This window comes from Magnolia sinica, chromosome 6 (assembly GCF_029962835.1).
Source record: "Magnolia sinica isolate HGM2019 chromosome 6, MsV1, whole genome shotgun sequence".
In the NCBI taxonomy this organism is placed as follows: Eukaryota; Viridiplantae; Streptophyta; class Magnoliopsida; order Magnoliales; family Magnoliaceae; genus Magnolia; species Magnolia sinica.
In genome coordinates this window covers 95,655,070-95,673,348 of record NC_080578.1, presented here as the reverse complement: position 1 = coordinate 95,673,348, position 18,279 = coordinate 95,655,070, and the positions used below count along the sequence as shown (strand labels likewise).

The following is an 18,279-nucleotide window of genomic DNA, read 5'->3' as shown; positions in this document are numbered from 1 at the left end:
AAAAACAAAATAATAAAGATAAAGTAATTCGAGCGCACATCAAGAAAAAAGAGCTTTTTTGTCCGTACCCATCCTGACAACCAAGTAATACATGTCCATTTCCAAAAATCGAAGGGTATTTCAGCAATATAAAGACAGGATAGGGGCATTTTGGTAATTCATCTTACTGCTCCCTATCTCTTTATAATGCCCAACTAACCAGATTGCTTTGAGTTGCCTGTTTCCTCTCAAAAGAGAAGCTCAAAGCCTCCACTATCTTGGGATTCTCCTCTTTCTTCTATCCCTTCAATCAGATATACTGAAATTCTCCAAAAGGTACTTAAAAATCCCACTTTCATATATCCCACTAATCAATGCAATTTTCTTATGTTCTTAGTGAGTTAGAGATTTTTTATTTTATTTTATTTTTTAAATTTGGGAGATGGGCTCTAAAACTATTTTTTAGTCAGTCCTATCATTTTTTACAAGTATCTATATGTTCATGAAATTGGAGAAAATGATGTTCTTTGTTGGGCTGATTTTATTTTAGTTCAAACACCCACATATATGTATGTATGCATGTAATCACGTATATTATTTTCAATTTTCTGAATAATTTATGGGTGACTGTTTTTTCTAATCTTTTCCTTAGTAACTAATATTAAAAAAGGAAGAAACCCAAAATATTTTTTGGGTTTTTTTTGGAGCTTGTGTGGATTATAATGTTGTGATATATAAGGGTTTTGAAATCCATATATTATATGCGTGTATGTATCCATTACATTTTTTTTTTTTCAAAAAAATGGACGTCTATATTAATATCAAAAAAACCATACAGAAGGGAACTGCCTTACATAAAACAGGAGACTCAACGTGTATGTATCCATTACATGCATCCATATATACACGTATTTTATGTATGCATGTATTCATATATTTTATATTTTTATGACAATTTTCCACAGATTCACAAGGATTACATTGAAATTGATTAAACTTTTTTATTCTATTCTTTTTCTTTTAAGGGTGTGTTTGGTTACTCCAAGTGTCATGAAGTTTCAACATATTTCATGGTTAGGCAGCCTAGTTTGGTGCAAATTTCATGAAATTTGGTGCAACCAAACACACCCTAAGTAATATTATCATAAGGGTAGGAAAAAAACATACCAGGTATGGGTATTTTATAGGATTGTTTGGAGTTTTTTGGGTTATGATTTGTGATATAAAAGGCTTATACAATACGTACAAGAAATGAAAGAGAAAAAGTGGTTTTTCCGTGATTTTTAACCATTTAACTAAATAAAACCATAGAAAATGTAATTCCAAGGATACACCCACCTTTAAAATTTTTTTTTTTTAAAAAAAATTTATAATGGAAACACCCTTTTGTAACTTTTTGGTTATAATGATACTGCACAAGTTGAAAAAGATAGGATGGGGTGAATATCAATTCTCTTCCTGATATGATTTTCTTTTCAAGAGAATAAAATCAAAATTTAAAAGAATAATAGATTTTTTTTTTTTTTTTTGTGTAAAATTTGAAAAAATGTTCATTTTAAGGGCTTTTGCTGATTTTCTTTTCAACCAAATAAAATCAAAATTTAAAAGAGTAATGGAAAATTGCTGCAGAATTATGGAAAAAAAATGAAGAAGCCCATTTTAAGGGTTTATGCTTGCATTATTAGTGCCCCCAAACCTTTTAAATGAAACCTGTGACATCTAATCGTTGATCGGGGTGGTTCATTTAATAGAACCAAGGTATCAAGCCATGGTACAAAATCACACCAATTGGATGATACTAAACTTTTGAATGGGGTTAATTTGTTATAACCGTTCATTGTTTATGAGCAATTAAGTAACGTAGAGTGGATCGTGGACAGTTTCATGACTATGGATCAAAAAAGGTCCGGTCGGTGACAGAAGTGATCTGGACCAGTAAGACCTTAAATCAGGCCTATCTCACATTCCAAAATGAATTATCAAACATAAAATATATGATTTTTGGATAGGACGAGCTACTTTAGCCACCCAATTTGGGCAACCTAGATTGCGGTAAAACTATGCAATGTGAACGTTTGAAGCGTCACCACCATTTTAAAATAGTGCAAGACGAACAACATACGACCCCAGTGCATTCTTATCTGGTACACATGTATTTTTCATTTCTTACAAGTACACATACATGCATAGGTTTCGACACGTGTAAAATGGAACACATGTGCAAGATCTGGGCTTTCGATCTTGTTGAAAGTACTGACTGGGTATTCAGCCTCGAAAATCAGGCAGTTTCACTACTCAGGTGGACCACAATGTCAGAACAAACTGACTGCTAAATTCTTTCTTTCTCGTCCGTTCATTTGTTAATAGGCGATGGCCCACCGAAGGTGTGGGATGGCCTGATTTTCAGTACAGAAGATCTCACAGACGTGTTTCATATTGGCACGTGTACATACCTGTGTTGGCCTGGGCTCCACACGCGTGTGAAACTATTCAATTATGGATATGCTACCCGATACCTAAGTGTACCCGGATTTAAGTTCGTAGAAGTGGGCCCACGGTTTAGTAATCTGAGAACCGTTGATCTTGTGTACTCGGCCTTGGATGGCCCATCGTCTAAAAAGGTTTCCCAGATTTCAACAAATCTAGGGAATTTTTAACAGTAGTTGAATGTAGACCGTTGCCATATTGATCTTCTTAAGCATCTATTTACAGGCCTTTTGTTGAAGGGGTAGGATTCTTCCACAGTGGAAATTTTTTGGGTTACTTTCTATACAAGTGGGACATTCATCCAATGGTCAGGATCACTCAATCATGTGCCACTTGTGCAGATTGAAAACGCGAGTGTACAGTTAATAACATGGGGTCGAGTATCGTATGCAAATAAAGACTACTTTTATTTATTTATTTATTTTTATTTTTTGTGAAGATGGATACGACCACGTCGGGAATCTTGCGAACGAAATCAGACCAGTTAGACACGCTGGCGAGGAAATCGCCAAGCCGATCGGGATCGGCCGAAACCGAGCTGAACGCGACCCTGGCGCGGAAATCGAGCTTCGGGAAGCGGATGGCGGCTTCGCCCGGGCGCGGCAAACACATAAGGAAGTCGCGGAGCGGGCAGCTGAAGCTGGACCTTGACGAAGCCAGCGGTGCCGCGCTGAGCCGAGCCTCCAGCGCCAGCTTGGGCTTCTCTTTCTCCTTCACCGGCTTCACTGTTCCTCCTGAAGACATCGCCGATTTAAGGGGATTCAGCGACGAGGAAAACGGTGAGAAACGCTCTTATCAGTTTATTCCGGTAGCGATTTTGATGCTCTGGCGGAGTATTATGTTCATACACATGCATTGAGTGTACCGTGCACGTGGCATGTAAGTAACTGCAATTGAACCACCCAGTTATGGATCCACAGCGGATATCTCGTGATTGGTTGGAGTATACTTTCCTGATCAATGCACATTTGCAGGGTGAATGCGGGCCGTTGATTAATGGTCAACAGTCATTCGTGTACATGTTTGCAACGCACGCTGTGAGGACAGCTATGCGTGGTACATTAACTTTCCATTGAGAACGGTTGTTAGTTTGCATGATCAAACGAAACTGTAGTCCTCAGGGTACGCGGATTGCCATATCCTGATTTTTGTGAGAAATCCACTCCGTTCATCTGATTTACTAGCTCATGTTTGGACATGAGACTAAAATTCAGGAAAATTCAAAACTCAATTGGGCCACGCAACAGGAAATAGTGGAGATTGAACGCTCACCATTGGAACATTCGTTGGACAACAGAAGTTTCGGACTGGGCTAACAATTTTTATGTTTTCAGTTTATCCCAGTGAAGATGACCTATTGAACGGTTTGGATGACATATAATATGATAGTGGACCCTGGAAAGGTTTCAACGGTGGGCATCTCTCTCCCCACTTTTTCGATCACTTGAGTTCTGTATCTTCATCATTTTTATTTCATGCCCTCCCTAACCTGAGCTGAAAAAATGAGTGGACGGAGTGGATTTCTCACAAACATCAGGGTAGGCCCCACCAAGCTTCAGACCGAGTTCCTGCGGTCTAGGTTTCAGGCAATCCTGGATAGAAACAATTCGTCAGTTGGCCCACCTGTGGATGACCCATGGTGAGAAATTCTACTGGGATACTTTAATTCGAGGAACCCTGACTTTGGATTGTACAAAATTTCATCATAGCCGTTCATTTGTGGGTCCCACTACAGTAACGGTTTTGATCACCTCAATGCTACTGATGTATATTGGCTCTTAGATCATTCAAAACTGGCCTTCTGTACCTCCCCCGGGCCCACTTCTGTAGATATTCATGTGGGGCCCACCGTGATGTATGTGTTTTATCCCTACCGTCCATCCCTTTTTCCAGATTATTTGAGGGCATGAGATCAAAACTAAGCTCAAGGGGAACACACCACAGGAAACGGTGGGAATTGAACGCCTACCGTTGAAAATTTATCTGGGGCCACAGAAGTTTTGAATCAAGATGATATTTGTATTTTCCATTCATCCATGTCTGTGTAACATTACGAGCAGGTTGGATGGCAGATAAACATCATGATAGGCCCTGGGAAGTTTTTAACGGTGCGCATTCAATCCCTATTGTTGCCTGTGGTGTGGTCCGCTTGAGCTTTGGTATGCTTTGATTTTGAGCTCACTGCCTAAAATGAGCTGAAAAAATTAGATGGACGGCGTGGATAAAACACACACATCATAGTGGGCCCCACATAGGTAAAAAGGGTGGAGGGTGCCTCACTACACAATCTCGCATGGTAGTCATACATGCAGTATCCAGACCGTCCATCAGGTGGGTCCGATTGTCATGATGTTCTCGCCTGAAAGTGAAGATGGTCCACTGAGCAGGTGGGCCACGATGTTAGAAACAGACAAACAGGTTAGGAAACGGTGCCAAAATCATCCCAGCCGTACATTTGTTTGTTTTGAAAACTTCAGATCGATCTGAACATCTAGTCCTGGTGACTTTTGGGGTCCTTGTGCAATCTGCTCTGGCCCATCCCTATCCAACGGTGGTTGATGATCATCTATCCAACGGTCATGAGTGAGTTGATCTAGGCCCTTGGAAGAATTTGCAATGTAGGATGAATCTTAGTGGGCCATAGCTACAACCTAGAGAGATTGTGATGAAATTACAAACCCAATTTATGTTCTTGAGGATCTTATTTGCCACGTGCTTGTCATGCAGCGGAGGATCTCGAAGCTGGCCCACGTAAAAAGGTCATCACAGAGCCCACATTGCCCATCTATCTCAAGGTACGCTTTCATTTCCATGCATTCATAAGACTAAAAGCTAGTGCTATGGTGAGATCAAACACGCATGCGAGATCTGGGACATTCATCATGTGGGGCCCACTACAAACATGCCGTGGTCCAAAATCAGGACCTTACACGTGTATGATAGAAACAGAGCTAGAGAAAAGATGATTAGAGGTTTAAATTCCAGCTAATATCCAACATACAAAGGGGATGAATGCCTGATGAATGGGCCAACCTGATTTTTGGACCATGCTACCTGACGGTTTTCCAGTGTCTCACATGTGTGAGATGTTCGCAAGTGTGCGATGAATCTCCTCTTTAGGATTAGTCAGAAGATGATTATTGGCTGTCGATGGATGGCCTGATCTTGAACATCATAAATGGGCCGGTTCTCATGTCTTTTTTGGGCCACAATAGACAATTATGCAAATCTAGGCCCAGATGATTTATTAATCAGCCATAAAAATTCAGGCCTAGACCTGACCTACAGGTCCCATTTACATGCATGAGCTCGACCCATATGTGGCTAGGTTGCGAAACCTGATGGGTCAGCCCGGCTGGTGGTCACCCCTAATCGGCGGTCCACATTCGCAGTATAAGCATGGCGCCCGATGAGCATAAATAGCGTAAACGATGCGGGCGCACGTGCCTACGATTTAAAGGTGCAACTTGGGTTAGCCTTTAGCCCGAATCAGGTTAGCCCAATGCGAACTTTAGGATGGTTTGGTTGAGCTTGGTCTAAAAATTCCCGACCCGAACCTAAGTTGGGTGGGGCCTAGGCTGAGACATGATACAATTGGACTGAACCGAACTGATTTCATATATAGTTTATATACATATGAGTTATGACTAACATATTTGAAGTATAGGTAAAATTGTGACCCACTTGGAAATTAGGGTTCATCAGTTGAGGAGCCGGTTTGGCTAGTGACCCTAACACCGGCCAGCTAGCTGGTGTCAGAGCTGTGGGCCCTACCATGATGTATCTGTTTAATCCACGCTGGCCATCCATTTTGTTAGCTCAATTTAGGGCATGAGCCCAAAAATAAGGCATATCTAAACCGTACGTAGACCACACCACAGGAACAACCAGGATTCAATTCTTATAGTGGGCCTTATCAACAGGTTGGATGGCAAATGAACACTATGGTGGGCCTCATGAAGTTTTTAACAGTGGACATTCAATCAACATTGTTTTCCTCCTTAAATTTGGATTTGCCTCATCTTGGACTCATACCCTAAAATTAGCTTGCAAAAAGATGAATGGCATGGATAAAACAAATACATCATAGTAGGGCCCACAGAGCTTTGACACCAGCTAAACAGCTGGTGTTGGGGTCACTAGCCAAACCGTGTCCATAGGTGGAACCTTGCCATACCGGGTTTATAATATTAGTTGTCTACGCATAGAAAATAAAGTTTATGATTGGAACTGACTTGGAGTCCACATACTAAATTTTATTTATCTATTTCTTTAATTTTATTTATTTATGAGTGATGATTGTAGACTTTATTTTGCTATTTTAATTAATATTGTCATTTGATGGTTAGCCATTTGATTTTATATGTTAATATACTAGTTTTAGGTGTTAACCTGATCCAACTCAAACCTTTAGCTCGGGTCCGGGTTCCCTCGGGCCTAAGGCCAACTCCTATTAAGGTTGAGTTGGGCTTGGGTTAACCCTCAACTCATCTTGGGTTAAACCTAAGCTGCATGTATGTGTGTGTGTGTGTGTGTGTGTGTGTGTGTGTGAATTGATGCGGATTTCATGTTTTCGTTAAACCATGCAGTTTACGGACGTAAAATACAAGGTGGTTATAAAAACCGTTAGGACGACTATTGAGAAAGACATCCTGCATGGCATAAGCGGTTCGGCGAGCCCTGGTGAAGTTCTTGCACTGATGGGACCCTCCGGCAGCGGCAAAACTACTCTTCTTAATCTTCTGAGTGGAAGGGTAAGCGATTCAACATCTGGTGGCTCCATCACTTACAATGACCAACCGTATTCCAAGTCTTTAAAACGCAGGTAAAGATCCAACGTTAATAACTTAGTGTTTATTCAGAACTCAGTTGAGTCGACTCAGTCCTGAGTACAGACTCATCACTTGAAATGATAAAACATTGTTCTAGAAAAGAATGCCACATGAAATGTATTAATTTTAATTTTTTGGGTATTTGCAGGATAGGATTTGTGACTCAGGACGACGTCCTGTTTCCACATCTGACTGTGAAAGAGACGCTTACGTACGCGGCGCTCCTTCGACTTCCAAAGACATTGACAAAGCAACAGAAGGAAGAAAGAGCAATGGATGTGATATGTGAGCTTGGACTCGAGAGGTATGCTTGTGTTCTTCCGGCCAAAATTTCGTAAAACACAATATTCAAATTCAGTTGTATAGATATAAAAGGAGTTATTTCTTAATCTGGCTGTGTATGACACTTGATATACAACCACTCTAAAACTTGTGGGGCCCATAACTTTGATCTGATGAGGCCCAACATAGAGGAGTACTGATGCCCCAAAAATCTTCTAGACTGGAAGATCCCAAGTTCTCAACCCTCTGATCAGTGGCCTATAAATGGATGGCTAAGAAAAATACACATGGTCTGGAGAAAAGGCCAAAGACTGGATGGCTAGGAAATCGCGAAATCGAACATAGATGTGACACTTGGGCTTTCAATGGGCCTAGCTGGCCCATCAATCCCGTATCAACGCACCTGATTCTAGACCTGAATGCACGAGGAGATGAAATAAATTCTAAATAAATCTGAAATAAGTTGATTGATAATTGTCTGATGTGTATGTCTTTGTTACACTATTAAATAAGAAAAAAAACTAAATCAAAATTTATAATTATCAAAAATAGTAAAATTTTAACTCTAATAAAAATCATAATTCTAGTAAAACTCTTCTAAATCCTAATTTCTAAAAATAAAAATATCAAATAAACTTTTGCTAGAAGATTCCCAGATTACAAGTTATTTTTTTAAAAGAAGAAAATCTAAAACTCTAAAAATAATAAAATATTAAAAAAAAACAAAATTACTTAAAATATTAAAATTTTCTTAAATTTTCGTTTTTGAGCCTAAAGTGTGCGTTTTCTGACGAAACGGATAGATGCGACCCAATTTGTGGGTCAGTTAACCTCAGATGGCCCGTTTTAGTTAAAGATTGATCGGTTGTGCACCCCGTTATGGCCAATTTACGGTTCACCAACCATGCTAAGAATGTATCTGTGCCACGTCCTACATCAATATACCGGTCCCAAAGGTAACATGGCCCAAAATTCAAACCGTCCAATGACAACCTTATATGATACATGTGGGCCCATATATGCATAGCTTTGAATATTTTCATGTCATGATTCAAATAAGATAAATGGCATTGCTAATTATTGTCTGGGAATGTGGGTGTGTAGGTGCCAAGATACAATGATCGGAGGGTCGTTCGTTCGAGGAGTTTCCGGTGGCGAACGGAAGCGGGTGTGCATTGGAAATGAGATTATAATCAACCCTTCTCTGCTGTTTCTCGACGAGCCGACGTCTGGATTGGATTCCACGACCGCCTTAAAGATCGTTAAGATGCTACATGACATTGCTGAGGTATGACTGCCAACAAACTCAACAAAATGTGTGAAATGCTCACGGAGTCGACTCGCCCGATCATGACTCGTTTTCTTAAACCTGTCATATTCTATTTGCGTGTTTGGATGGACAATTAAATTGAATTGAATTGAAAATATTCAGTTCAATCAAGAGGAAATAACCCAATTGAAATGATGCTTCGTTGGAAATTATAATCTTTAAGTAGACGCGTATAACGGCTCTATTACTTTTCAAATATGGATATTGCAATTCAATTCAACAGTGCATCCAAACATAGAATAGGAAAACAAGAGCAATTACTTCTATTTTAGTTTTGCACCATTTAAAAAATGGTGGTGACTCTGCAAATGTACAAATAGCATAGTTTTAAAGCAATGTAGACCGTCCAAATTGCTGACCCAACTATGGATGGAGTATAACAGGAAAATTACACTGAAGGGATAAGTTTTAAAAGCCCTTTTCATGTTGGGCATGACTCTTTTAAAGTTCAAAAGATCATGATCGAATTAAAATTTACTATAAATAGTAAAAACGAAATTAAAATAGACTTTCGACTGTCAATTTGATAGAATCTCACAAATTCTACCATGATGATGTGTAGCAGGATGGAAAAACGGTGGTGACGACAATCCATCAGCCATCGAGCAGGCTCTTCCACCAATTCGATAAGCTCATCCTTCTCGGCAAGGGAAGCTTGCTCTACTTTGGGAAGGCATCAGAAGCCATGGTTTATTTCTCATCGATCGGATGCACTCCACTCATCGCCATGAACCCGGCTGAGTTCCTGCTCGATCTGGCGAACGGGAATATAAACGACGTTTCTGTGCCGTCTGAATTGGAGGATAGAGTGCAGATGGAAAATTCCGAGACCGAAACAAGAAATGGAAAACCATCTCAAACAGATGTGCATGAGGTATGGTAAGCTGTTTTTGAATTATAACTCTCATGTGTTTCTCCACATATATATATATATATATATATATATATATATATATATATATATATATTATTGTTATACTATACCTATGCAAGATCTAGACTATTAATCTGTTTGGCCTTGTTGTGGGTGGACCACACACCAAAAATTACAGTGGTCAGATGATCCCGTCCACTGTTTGAAGGATTTTTACCCATTGAACATCAAACATTTGGTTGGACCTTTTTTTTTTTTTTGGTGGGTCTATTTCTCATCTTCAAAACTCTTCATATTAGTGGCTGGGTTCATTCGATCACTGTCGTTTTTGGGGTATGCCTGACGCAGGGGAGGACGTGAGGTCGAGCACCGTCTTCCTCAAGAGGATAACTATGCCAAATCCATGGAACTTCTCTGGACTCCTCGAGGAAAGAAAGCAGAAAATAAAAATAAATTCTAATAAATTCGAAATTTATTAATGACTGAGTAAAAACGAGTTCACAACCTTTTAAATAGGGGTACCAAGCAATGGGAAAGAAATCAGAATCAAACTACAACTCAAACTCCTAGAATTCGCGACTTACTATTTATAGACGGTCGTGATGTCTACTAGTGTACAAGGTTTTCGGCCAAAAATAGTAAGTGTCCTATTTGGCTTCACCAAACCGTTCTCCTAATTATTTTAAGCTCTTTTCACGTTGGGCACAACTCCTAAAGCCCGACGGATGAAGAGTTATAATCAAATTAAAAACTTACTATTTATAGTAAAAACGAAATTAAAACAGGGAAACGACTGTCGATCAAGGGGTTTTTCGCAATTCCGGGCTGCGCAACCCGGCGTAGCAGGGTTGGTTGGCTAAAGTAGCTCGTTCTACCCCAAAATCATACATTTTACGTTAGATAACTCATTCCGGATTGCGAGATATGCCCGATCTAAGGTCCGATGGTCTGGATCACTTCTGTCGTCGACCGGGCCTTTTCTGATCCATCTTGGCCATGAAACTGTCTGCGACCCGCTCTACATCAATGCCCCATCTATGTTAGAAGGCAGTAGATGAACGGTCCAGATCTTGCATTCATTAGTACTAAGTGTACAGACAGACTGGGATTTTAAAAAAATGAAGAACAAGGATAAGACATCACCAAATCAATCACGTCCAAACGCTCCTTACAAAATGTTAGTAAGACTAGTGATGAATGAGGCATGTTTGGATGCACAAGTGAATCAAATTGCAATAATTAGTTCCCTGAAGTGGAAATAACCATATGGCTGCATTCAGAGAATGAGCCCCGCATTGCAACTATTCAACTGCAAATTGAGTTCAATTTCATTATTATGGTGAACTACAAGTTGGTCATTCCCTTTCTATTGAATTAATTATTGCAATTCAATTCAACGGTGCATCCATATGTCGCCTAGGGCTGTGTTTGGCTTGGAATGTGAATTTGGGATTTCTACTCTTAAGTAGAAGAATCTTGAGAAATCATGAGGATTAGAAAGATCTCTTCCTCCCCAATACAACACAAAAAAACCCCATTTCACAATTTTTGAAAATTCTCATGCACATCAGATATTGTAAGAACTTGTAACGATCCAAACACGCCCTTACAAAATTCAAAATCTCGAACAAGCAATACTACTTTTTCCTAGTTTCATGGCTAATGTAGAATTTTCCAGGCTAACATATGTATGGAATGCAGTATCTGAATTAGGAGCTCTTCCACCTCAATACTACACACAAATGCCCCATTTCGTGATTTTTGAAAATTCTCATGTACATCAGAGATTGTAAGAACTTGTCACGATACAAACACAGCCTTACAAAATTCAAGATCTCGAACAAGTGATAGACTTTTTCCTAGTTTCACGCTTATATGTAGAATTTTCCAGGCTAATGCACCAAAACGTTCTAGTGACTAAACATATATTTTTTGAATTTTCTCGATTGCACTTTGATGGGACTTCAATATCATCAACACGGCTTGTCGATTGCATCGAGTAGGACACCTAAAGTGTCCACCAACCAATTGTGATATTCCAGGATTTTTTTGATGGCATTGAACAGCCTTCAATGCCATCTGTCATCGACATACCTGTTGATATACAGATTCAAGACATTAATCAACACATGCTTAGCATAGAATTTTCGGGGCTAACATATGCATGGAATACAGTATCTGGTGGAGGCTTATGAGACTCGGGTTGCAGACAAAGAGAAGAAGAAGCTGCAAGCTCCAATCCCCATCGACGAGGATCTCAAGTTGAAGGTGTCGTCACGCAAGCGAGATTGGGGAGCGAGCTGGTGCGAGCAGTTTTCGATCCTCTTTTGGAGAGGGATAAAGGAAAGACGGCATGATTATCTGAGCTGGATGCGAATTACCCAAGTCATCTCTACTGCAATCATCTTGGGCTTGCTCTGGTGGCACTCTGATACTACCACCTTAAAAGGTCTGCAAGATCAGGTACTAGATTTGGCCATGTTAGCTCATTGATTGGTCCCATCGATCAATGGCTATAGTTTACTCTCACAGTAGAGAGAAACATCCCTTAACTATTTACAACTGAACTATCTATCCTCAAGGCATGCATATCTAATTCAGCAATGCCAAGGTTGTGTGAGATCCAGGATGCTAATTAGATAGGCCCCACCATGTGTTTATGTGCCACTCACTGGATGGGCCGTGCGCATACATCGCCGAATGTGAACCGTTGGTTATCCTTTTTTCATAACCATCCATTTTTGGACTGCATGATCAACAGCATAGATCTTACATACCACCTAACTGCACTAATCTTTCTAATTAGAACTTGTGTTCTGATCATGTTCCATTCTTCGCAGTCTGGTCTGCTGTTCTTCATCGCCGTGTTCTGGGGCTTCTTTCCAGTTTTCACTGCAATCTTCACATTCCCTCAAGAAAGAGCGATGCTGAACAAGGAGCGAGCGGTTGACATGTACCGTCTAAGTGCATACTTCGTAGCCAGGACGACGAGCGACCTGCCGCTCGACCTCTTCCTACCTGTAATCTTCCTCGCCATTGTCTACTTCATGGCGGGCTTACGACCAAGAGCTGCTCCCTTCTTCTTAAGCATGCTGATCGTATTCTTGAGTATCATTGCAGCTCAGGTAAACAGCTCGGATTTAAGCTTTGCCCCAGCTAGGTTAGACCAGGTGCATGAAACATGCATTTTCCACATTGAATACATGTCTTTACTGTAGGAATGATATCGATTGGAAAATGTTAACTGTATGAATCGGCCATCTTAACCGTCTTGTTTGATGGCTACTGATTGGAGGTGAACTATTTCCGACAGTCTTGTCGTTTTTGAATTTGGACAGTCTAGATTTGCGGCTACTCATTTAAGAAAAAATTTGTTAGGCTTGGACTTGGGTTTTACTAAATATTCTATCAAACCAACCCAATTGAGTTTGATGTTAATGAGAGGGTTTGAGAATGAAATCAAAGGCTCAGCATTAGAGTTTGGCCTATTAGTAATCCGGTCGGGTTTTGGCTAGCTCCGATCGGGCCCGTCGAGACTTGGTTAGTCATGGGCTAGCTCCGAACCAGCCCAGACCGGCAGGTTGAGATTTGGGTTAACCATGATCTGGCCTAGATTGCCCGTTGACACCCTTTTTTCTTTCCTTCTTCTTTTTCTAGCCTGGGAAGCTAATTCAAGGATGTGATTGCAGGGTCTTGGATTGGTGATCGGTGCTACTTTGATGGATGTAAAGAAGGCTACTACACTCGCATCAGTGACCGTGATGACCTTCATGTTGGCTGGTGGATTCTTTGTGAAGGTAAGAAATCATGGAATGGAATTACACTTCCAAAAATGAGAAAAGTAGAAGAACATATTCTGTGTTTGGCTTGGCATGTAAATTCTCGATTCTTAGGGTCTATTTCAGATCAAGAAAATGAGAATTTGAATTTGGTAAATCCATGAATTTGTCAAATTCATTGGACTTGGTAAATTCCGAGTCTATTATTTGAAATCAAATTACAAATCCATATATTTGGGGAGCACTCGTTACTATGGTAGAGCATTTACTGTAAAGAAATTACCTTTTTCTTTTATAAGAATAGATCATTTTGAGGATTTTTCAAGTCTATTATTTGAAAATCAAACTACAAATACATAGATTTGGAGAGCACTTGTTACTATGGTAGAGCATTTACTGCAAAGAAATTACCTTTTTTCTTTCATAAGAATTGTTCATTTTCTCCTAATTTTCAAGTCTATTATTTGAAAATCAAACTACAAATCCATATATTTGGGGAGCACCTATTACTATGGTAGAACATTTATTGCAAAGAAATTACCTTTTTTCTTTTATAAGAATAGTTCATTTTGAGGATTTTTCAAGTATTTAGTTTCTGTGGAGATTTGGATTTTCCTTAAATCCATGGATTCATGGAGGTGTGCATTTGAAAAATCCACAAATCCCTACCCCAAAGTGCTTCACCCTAAATAACCCAAGAAATATTTTTATACCAATGGAAGTGTACGTTTGGTTAAACTGAATATCATGAAAATTTTAGATTGATATTGGGTCAACCAAACACACCCTAAATAGAAAAGTGCTCTTTCTTGCCAACACAACAGAAAGAACACTATTTCACAATCCTTTGAAATTTCACTAAGAATAGAAATTCCAAAATCCAAAATATTTTTATGGCAATCAACCAGATGCACCCTTTAATCAATCTGACAAGAGCAGCTCTTTTTTCTCAAAACAATGGAAATAGTTCATGGAAAAAATAGAGCCATTATGCTCAAGATCTAGGCCGTTCATGAGGTGGACCACACCATGAACATGGCCTAGGCCAAAAGCAAGCCATTCTACTCATCAGGTGGGTCACACATTATATATTTAATTGCCTTTAAAATATATATATATATATATATATATATATATATATATCTTATATATGTTGCCCACCTAATCAGTGGACAGCCTGAATTTCGAACCGGGGAACATGCAAGGTGTGGCCCACTAGTCATTCAAGATCAATCAGATCACTTCAACTATTTTTCGATGTGGCTCGCTGCATCTAAAATCCAATTCTTTCAATGCTGTTTTGTTGTGATCTTGCAGAAAGTACCAGTGTTTATATCATGGATCCGCTACATTTCGTTCAACTACCATACTTACAGGCTACTTCTCAAGGTGCAGTATGATAATGTCGCTCCATCTATAAATGTCCTTCATCCAGACAGTGGCTTGAAGGAAGTACTGGCTATGATCGCCATGATCTTCGTGTACCGCCTTTTGGCTTACATCTCCTTGAGACGGATGAGGCTCCAATCCATACCTTGATCTAAAGCTCCAACTATGGCCATGAAAAGAAAATCATCAAAGGAATGCAGTTGATTGTGATCGCATACATGATCGGGGCCAATCATTAAGCAGTCCCCTCACTAAATATTCCTAGTCCAAATGATCAGGCTGTTTGAATATTATAAGTTCCAACTTACATGTGGCCCACCTAATGAGTAAAGATGGCCTGATCATTTCAATAAGGTACATTCACCGTGGGGGCCGTCTAGTGAACGGCTCGGATCTTGCACATGGGACACGATGGGAAGTCTTGGGCAGCATTCCTTTATATTAACAAGGCTGAAATGAGCAGGCATTTCAATTTTCTTTTATGAAGGGCCAAACGGAGGAATCTGATCCACATCTTTCATGCTCTCTTTCTCTCTCTCTGTTTTTTTTTTTTGGGGGGGTTTTTAATTCCAACTCTTAAAAGCCTGTAAATTTTATCCCTGAGAAATGTTTAAATGGCGACTGTATTATCCTATTTTAAGTGCAAAATTTTCCTATGGTTGAGATCTCTTGAAAATTTTCCTGATGTGATTCTTTACATTAGCTACTGATTAGCGTTGGCCCACTAACACTAACCATAGATTAAGGGGCAAATAGAGTTATGTCAGTTCAGGTTATCTAAGTCATGTTGTTAAGACTAGTTGTTCTTTTTTTGTCCAACTCCTACTAGTTAATGCGGGAGTAAGGATATGCTTGCAAAAGTAGATTGGCATATGTATAACATTTATAAAGCATTCACACAGTAACGCATGCCACATGCCGGTTGCTTGAAGATGATGGTTGCATGTGTGCACTTGTAGTTTGCACTTGATAGTCACATACGTTGCACATTTGGCACATTGATCCATGTGCATGGAACATTATGTTTTAAATATGCACCTAACTAAATATAAGGGTGAAAATGGGCATAGCTGGCCCACCTGAGCACCAGGGGGATGCGCGTTGTTGACTACGAAAGTCTGTGCGGAAGAGTGGGCCCTCAAGATCTAACGGTTTACATAAAATGGGACCTCCACAAAATAGAGGATGAACGGTCCAAGTCTAGCAGTCCACCTAACCACCTTTGGAGCAGATGAGTTTAATCACTCCTCTGATTTTACAATATACATGACCTCATATTAAAATCTATGACTTAGATTATTTAAAGGACAAGATAGATGGACAAGTTTCAATCTCTCGATTTTCTCTATTTACTCTCGTTGTTGCTTAATATGTTATTTAGGAGAGAACCTCTTTCTTATAAGGAGGGACGAAAAGTTTCAATGATATAAGAGATTATCCAATCTTATCCTTGTCTCCTCGTTTAAATCTTAAGATGAAAGAAAGAAAGATGATTAACAAAAAGAAGTTAAACTTCGTGGGACCCATCCACTAGTGATTGCCCACAAGTGGGCTCCACTGGCCTATATATATCCAACAGGCTAGGCCCCACTGGCTTATGTCCAACAGGCTACATCCTAAAGTATTTAGGCTTGATAGCCCATTGGTCAAGACCAAGCCCACCGCAGTCGGCCGAAAGCCTAATAAGATGGCCCAGCCCGCCACAACTCTTTTCTCATCGTCTAGGTACTCAAAGAAGCAGCCTTGGGCAAGTTATGATAGGTTAATTAACCTAATTAAAATCAAGTAGAACAAATTGAGATATGGCTTATTTCTAATTTTGTTTTTTTAGAAACTTGATAATACTAAGATGGTGATCCAAATTAGAGCTTAATTAAAAGTTGATTTTTTTTTTTTTTAAACTTTAATTTTCACTATGATTCTAAAATCACCAATATACCAATAGTCAGTAATTCTTCCAATCAAAGCGGTCAAGTCTAATAATAGTATCTATAACTAATTTGCATAACTAAGATCTTGTTCGATATGTAAGAAGAACATGAACACTAAAACTACTAAAATGAGCAGAGAAGGTTTTATGAATATTGCAAATAAGCCAAGATTTAGAGTATACATACGCTTTATGTGACTCGTACTACACTTTTGGATTGTAAGTCCTTTTGCTTCAACTACTTATGTCTGAAGTAGCTGATTTCGGTTTCTACTTATTCATCGCCTATGTATGTCCGGTTAACAACCATTGGGCTAAAAAGGCATTAGCCATATAGCTGTAGCCCTATTAGGCTGGACTAGCCCGACCTAAGGCCGACCTTCTAAGGAAATGAGTCACACACTCTAGGGTTCCAAATAGTTTGAATCTATGAAACTTTTGTACTATTCCCTCGATCTCTGATAAATCTCATGATATAAATAATTTCTTTTTATAGAAAAAATAACTCCAAATTCAAAAGAGGCTTTTAAATTACACATGTACGTTAAATGAGACCACTTACAAATTCAAATATTAGATAACAATAACCCACTCGAAGATGGAATTGGGCCAACCGTTCGTCGTTATCCCTGGCCCCACCTAGTGCAGACCATTGGGCTAACTTTAGGAATTACACCCTGCGAGGCCTTAGCATTTGAGCGCGATCCAAAGGCTTGGAATTGAGAAATTCCTCTATTTATAGAGGTTGGTAATAGCAATATTCCTGCATGATGAGGGTAATTAGAGGGCAATTGAAAGGGTTTATACTAACAATTGCTAATAAATTCTCTATCTTAAGATATAAGGACAATCTAATATTTGCCTAGGATTGAGAATAAGGTTTGTTAAATAGAGGAATCTTCATGGAAGTTCGTAGAAGAGAGCATTATTGAGACTTCAAATTTTCAGATGTAATTTTGCAATTTCTCTTCATTTTATGGGATTAAGTGGGTGATTATTTCTTGCAACCCTCCCAAAACCAAGCTTAAGGGGTGTTAATTAAGCATTTATCCTAGAAAATGGAGGGTAATTAAAGTCAGTTGAAGAACTTCCTGAAATGACATAATCCATAAAAACACAGATTCGTAGATTTAAATGGGATTTTTCATCGTTGCGGGCCACAGATCTGCATGCCTAGTAAATTGAATCTTGAGATTTATGTACCATTAAGAATATAGTTCAAAGGGCTACGCGATGGTATAAAGATTAGTGTGGCTTTATGCTTTGAATTGTGAGAGAATTCTTGTAATGCAAATTCAGAATTGTGCAGATCGATAGTTTTTTCTTGGTGGGGCACCATTTGAAGTATACAATTCCAATTGAGGTGGGACGACCACCATTGGTGTAGATTTTTAAAG

At 39.3% G+C, this 18,279-nt stretch overlaps 1 protein-coding gene across 2 annotated transcripts; it reads left to right on the top strand.

Moving 5' to 3' along the window:
* Positions 1-351: 351 nt before the first annotated feature.
* LOC131249152 (ABC transporter G family member 22) lies at positions 352-15,608 on the top strand. 2 transcript variants are annotated; one of them, XM_058249738.1, is made up of 11 exons: positions 352-375; positions 2,906-3,245; positions 5,194-5,261; positions 7,056-7,291; positions 7,447-7,602; positions 8,685-8,868; positions 9,476-9,784; positions 11,960-12,247; positions 12,625-12,909; positions 13,474-13,581; positions 14,881-15,608. In XM_058249738.1, exons 1-11 carry the CDS (start codon positions 367-369, stop codon positions 15,100-15,102), a joined length of 2,205 nt encoding a protein of 734 aa, XP_058105721.1. In that variant the 5' UTR covers positions 352-366; the 3' UTR covers positions 15,103-15,608. The 2 variants fall into 2 exon arrangements, with proteins under 2 accessions (XP_058105721.1, XP_058105720.1); XM_058249737.1 differs by having other exon boundaries at positions 9,473-9,784.
* Positions 15,609-18,279: the final 2,671 nt, after the last annotated feature.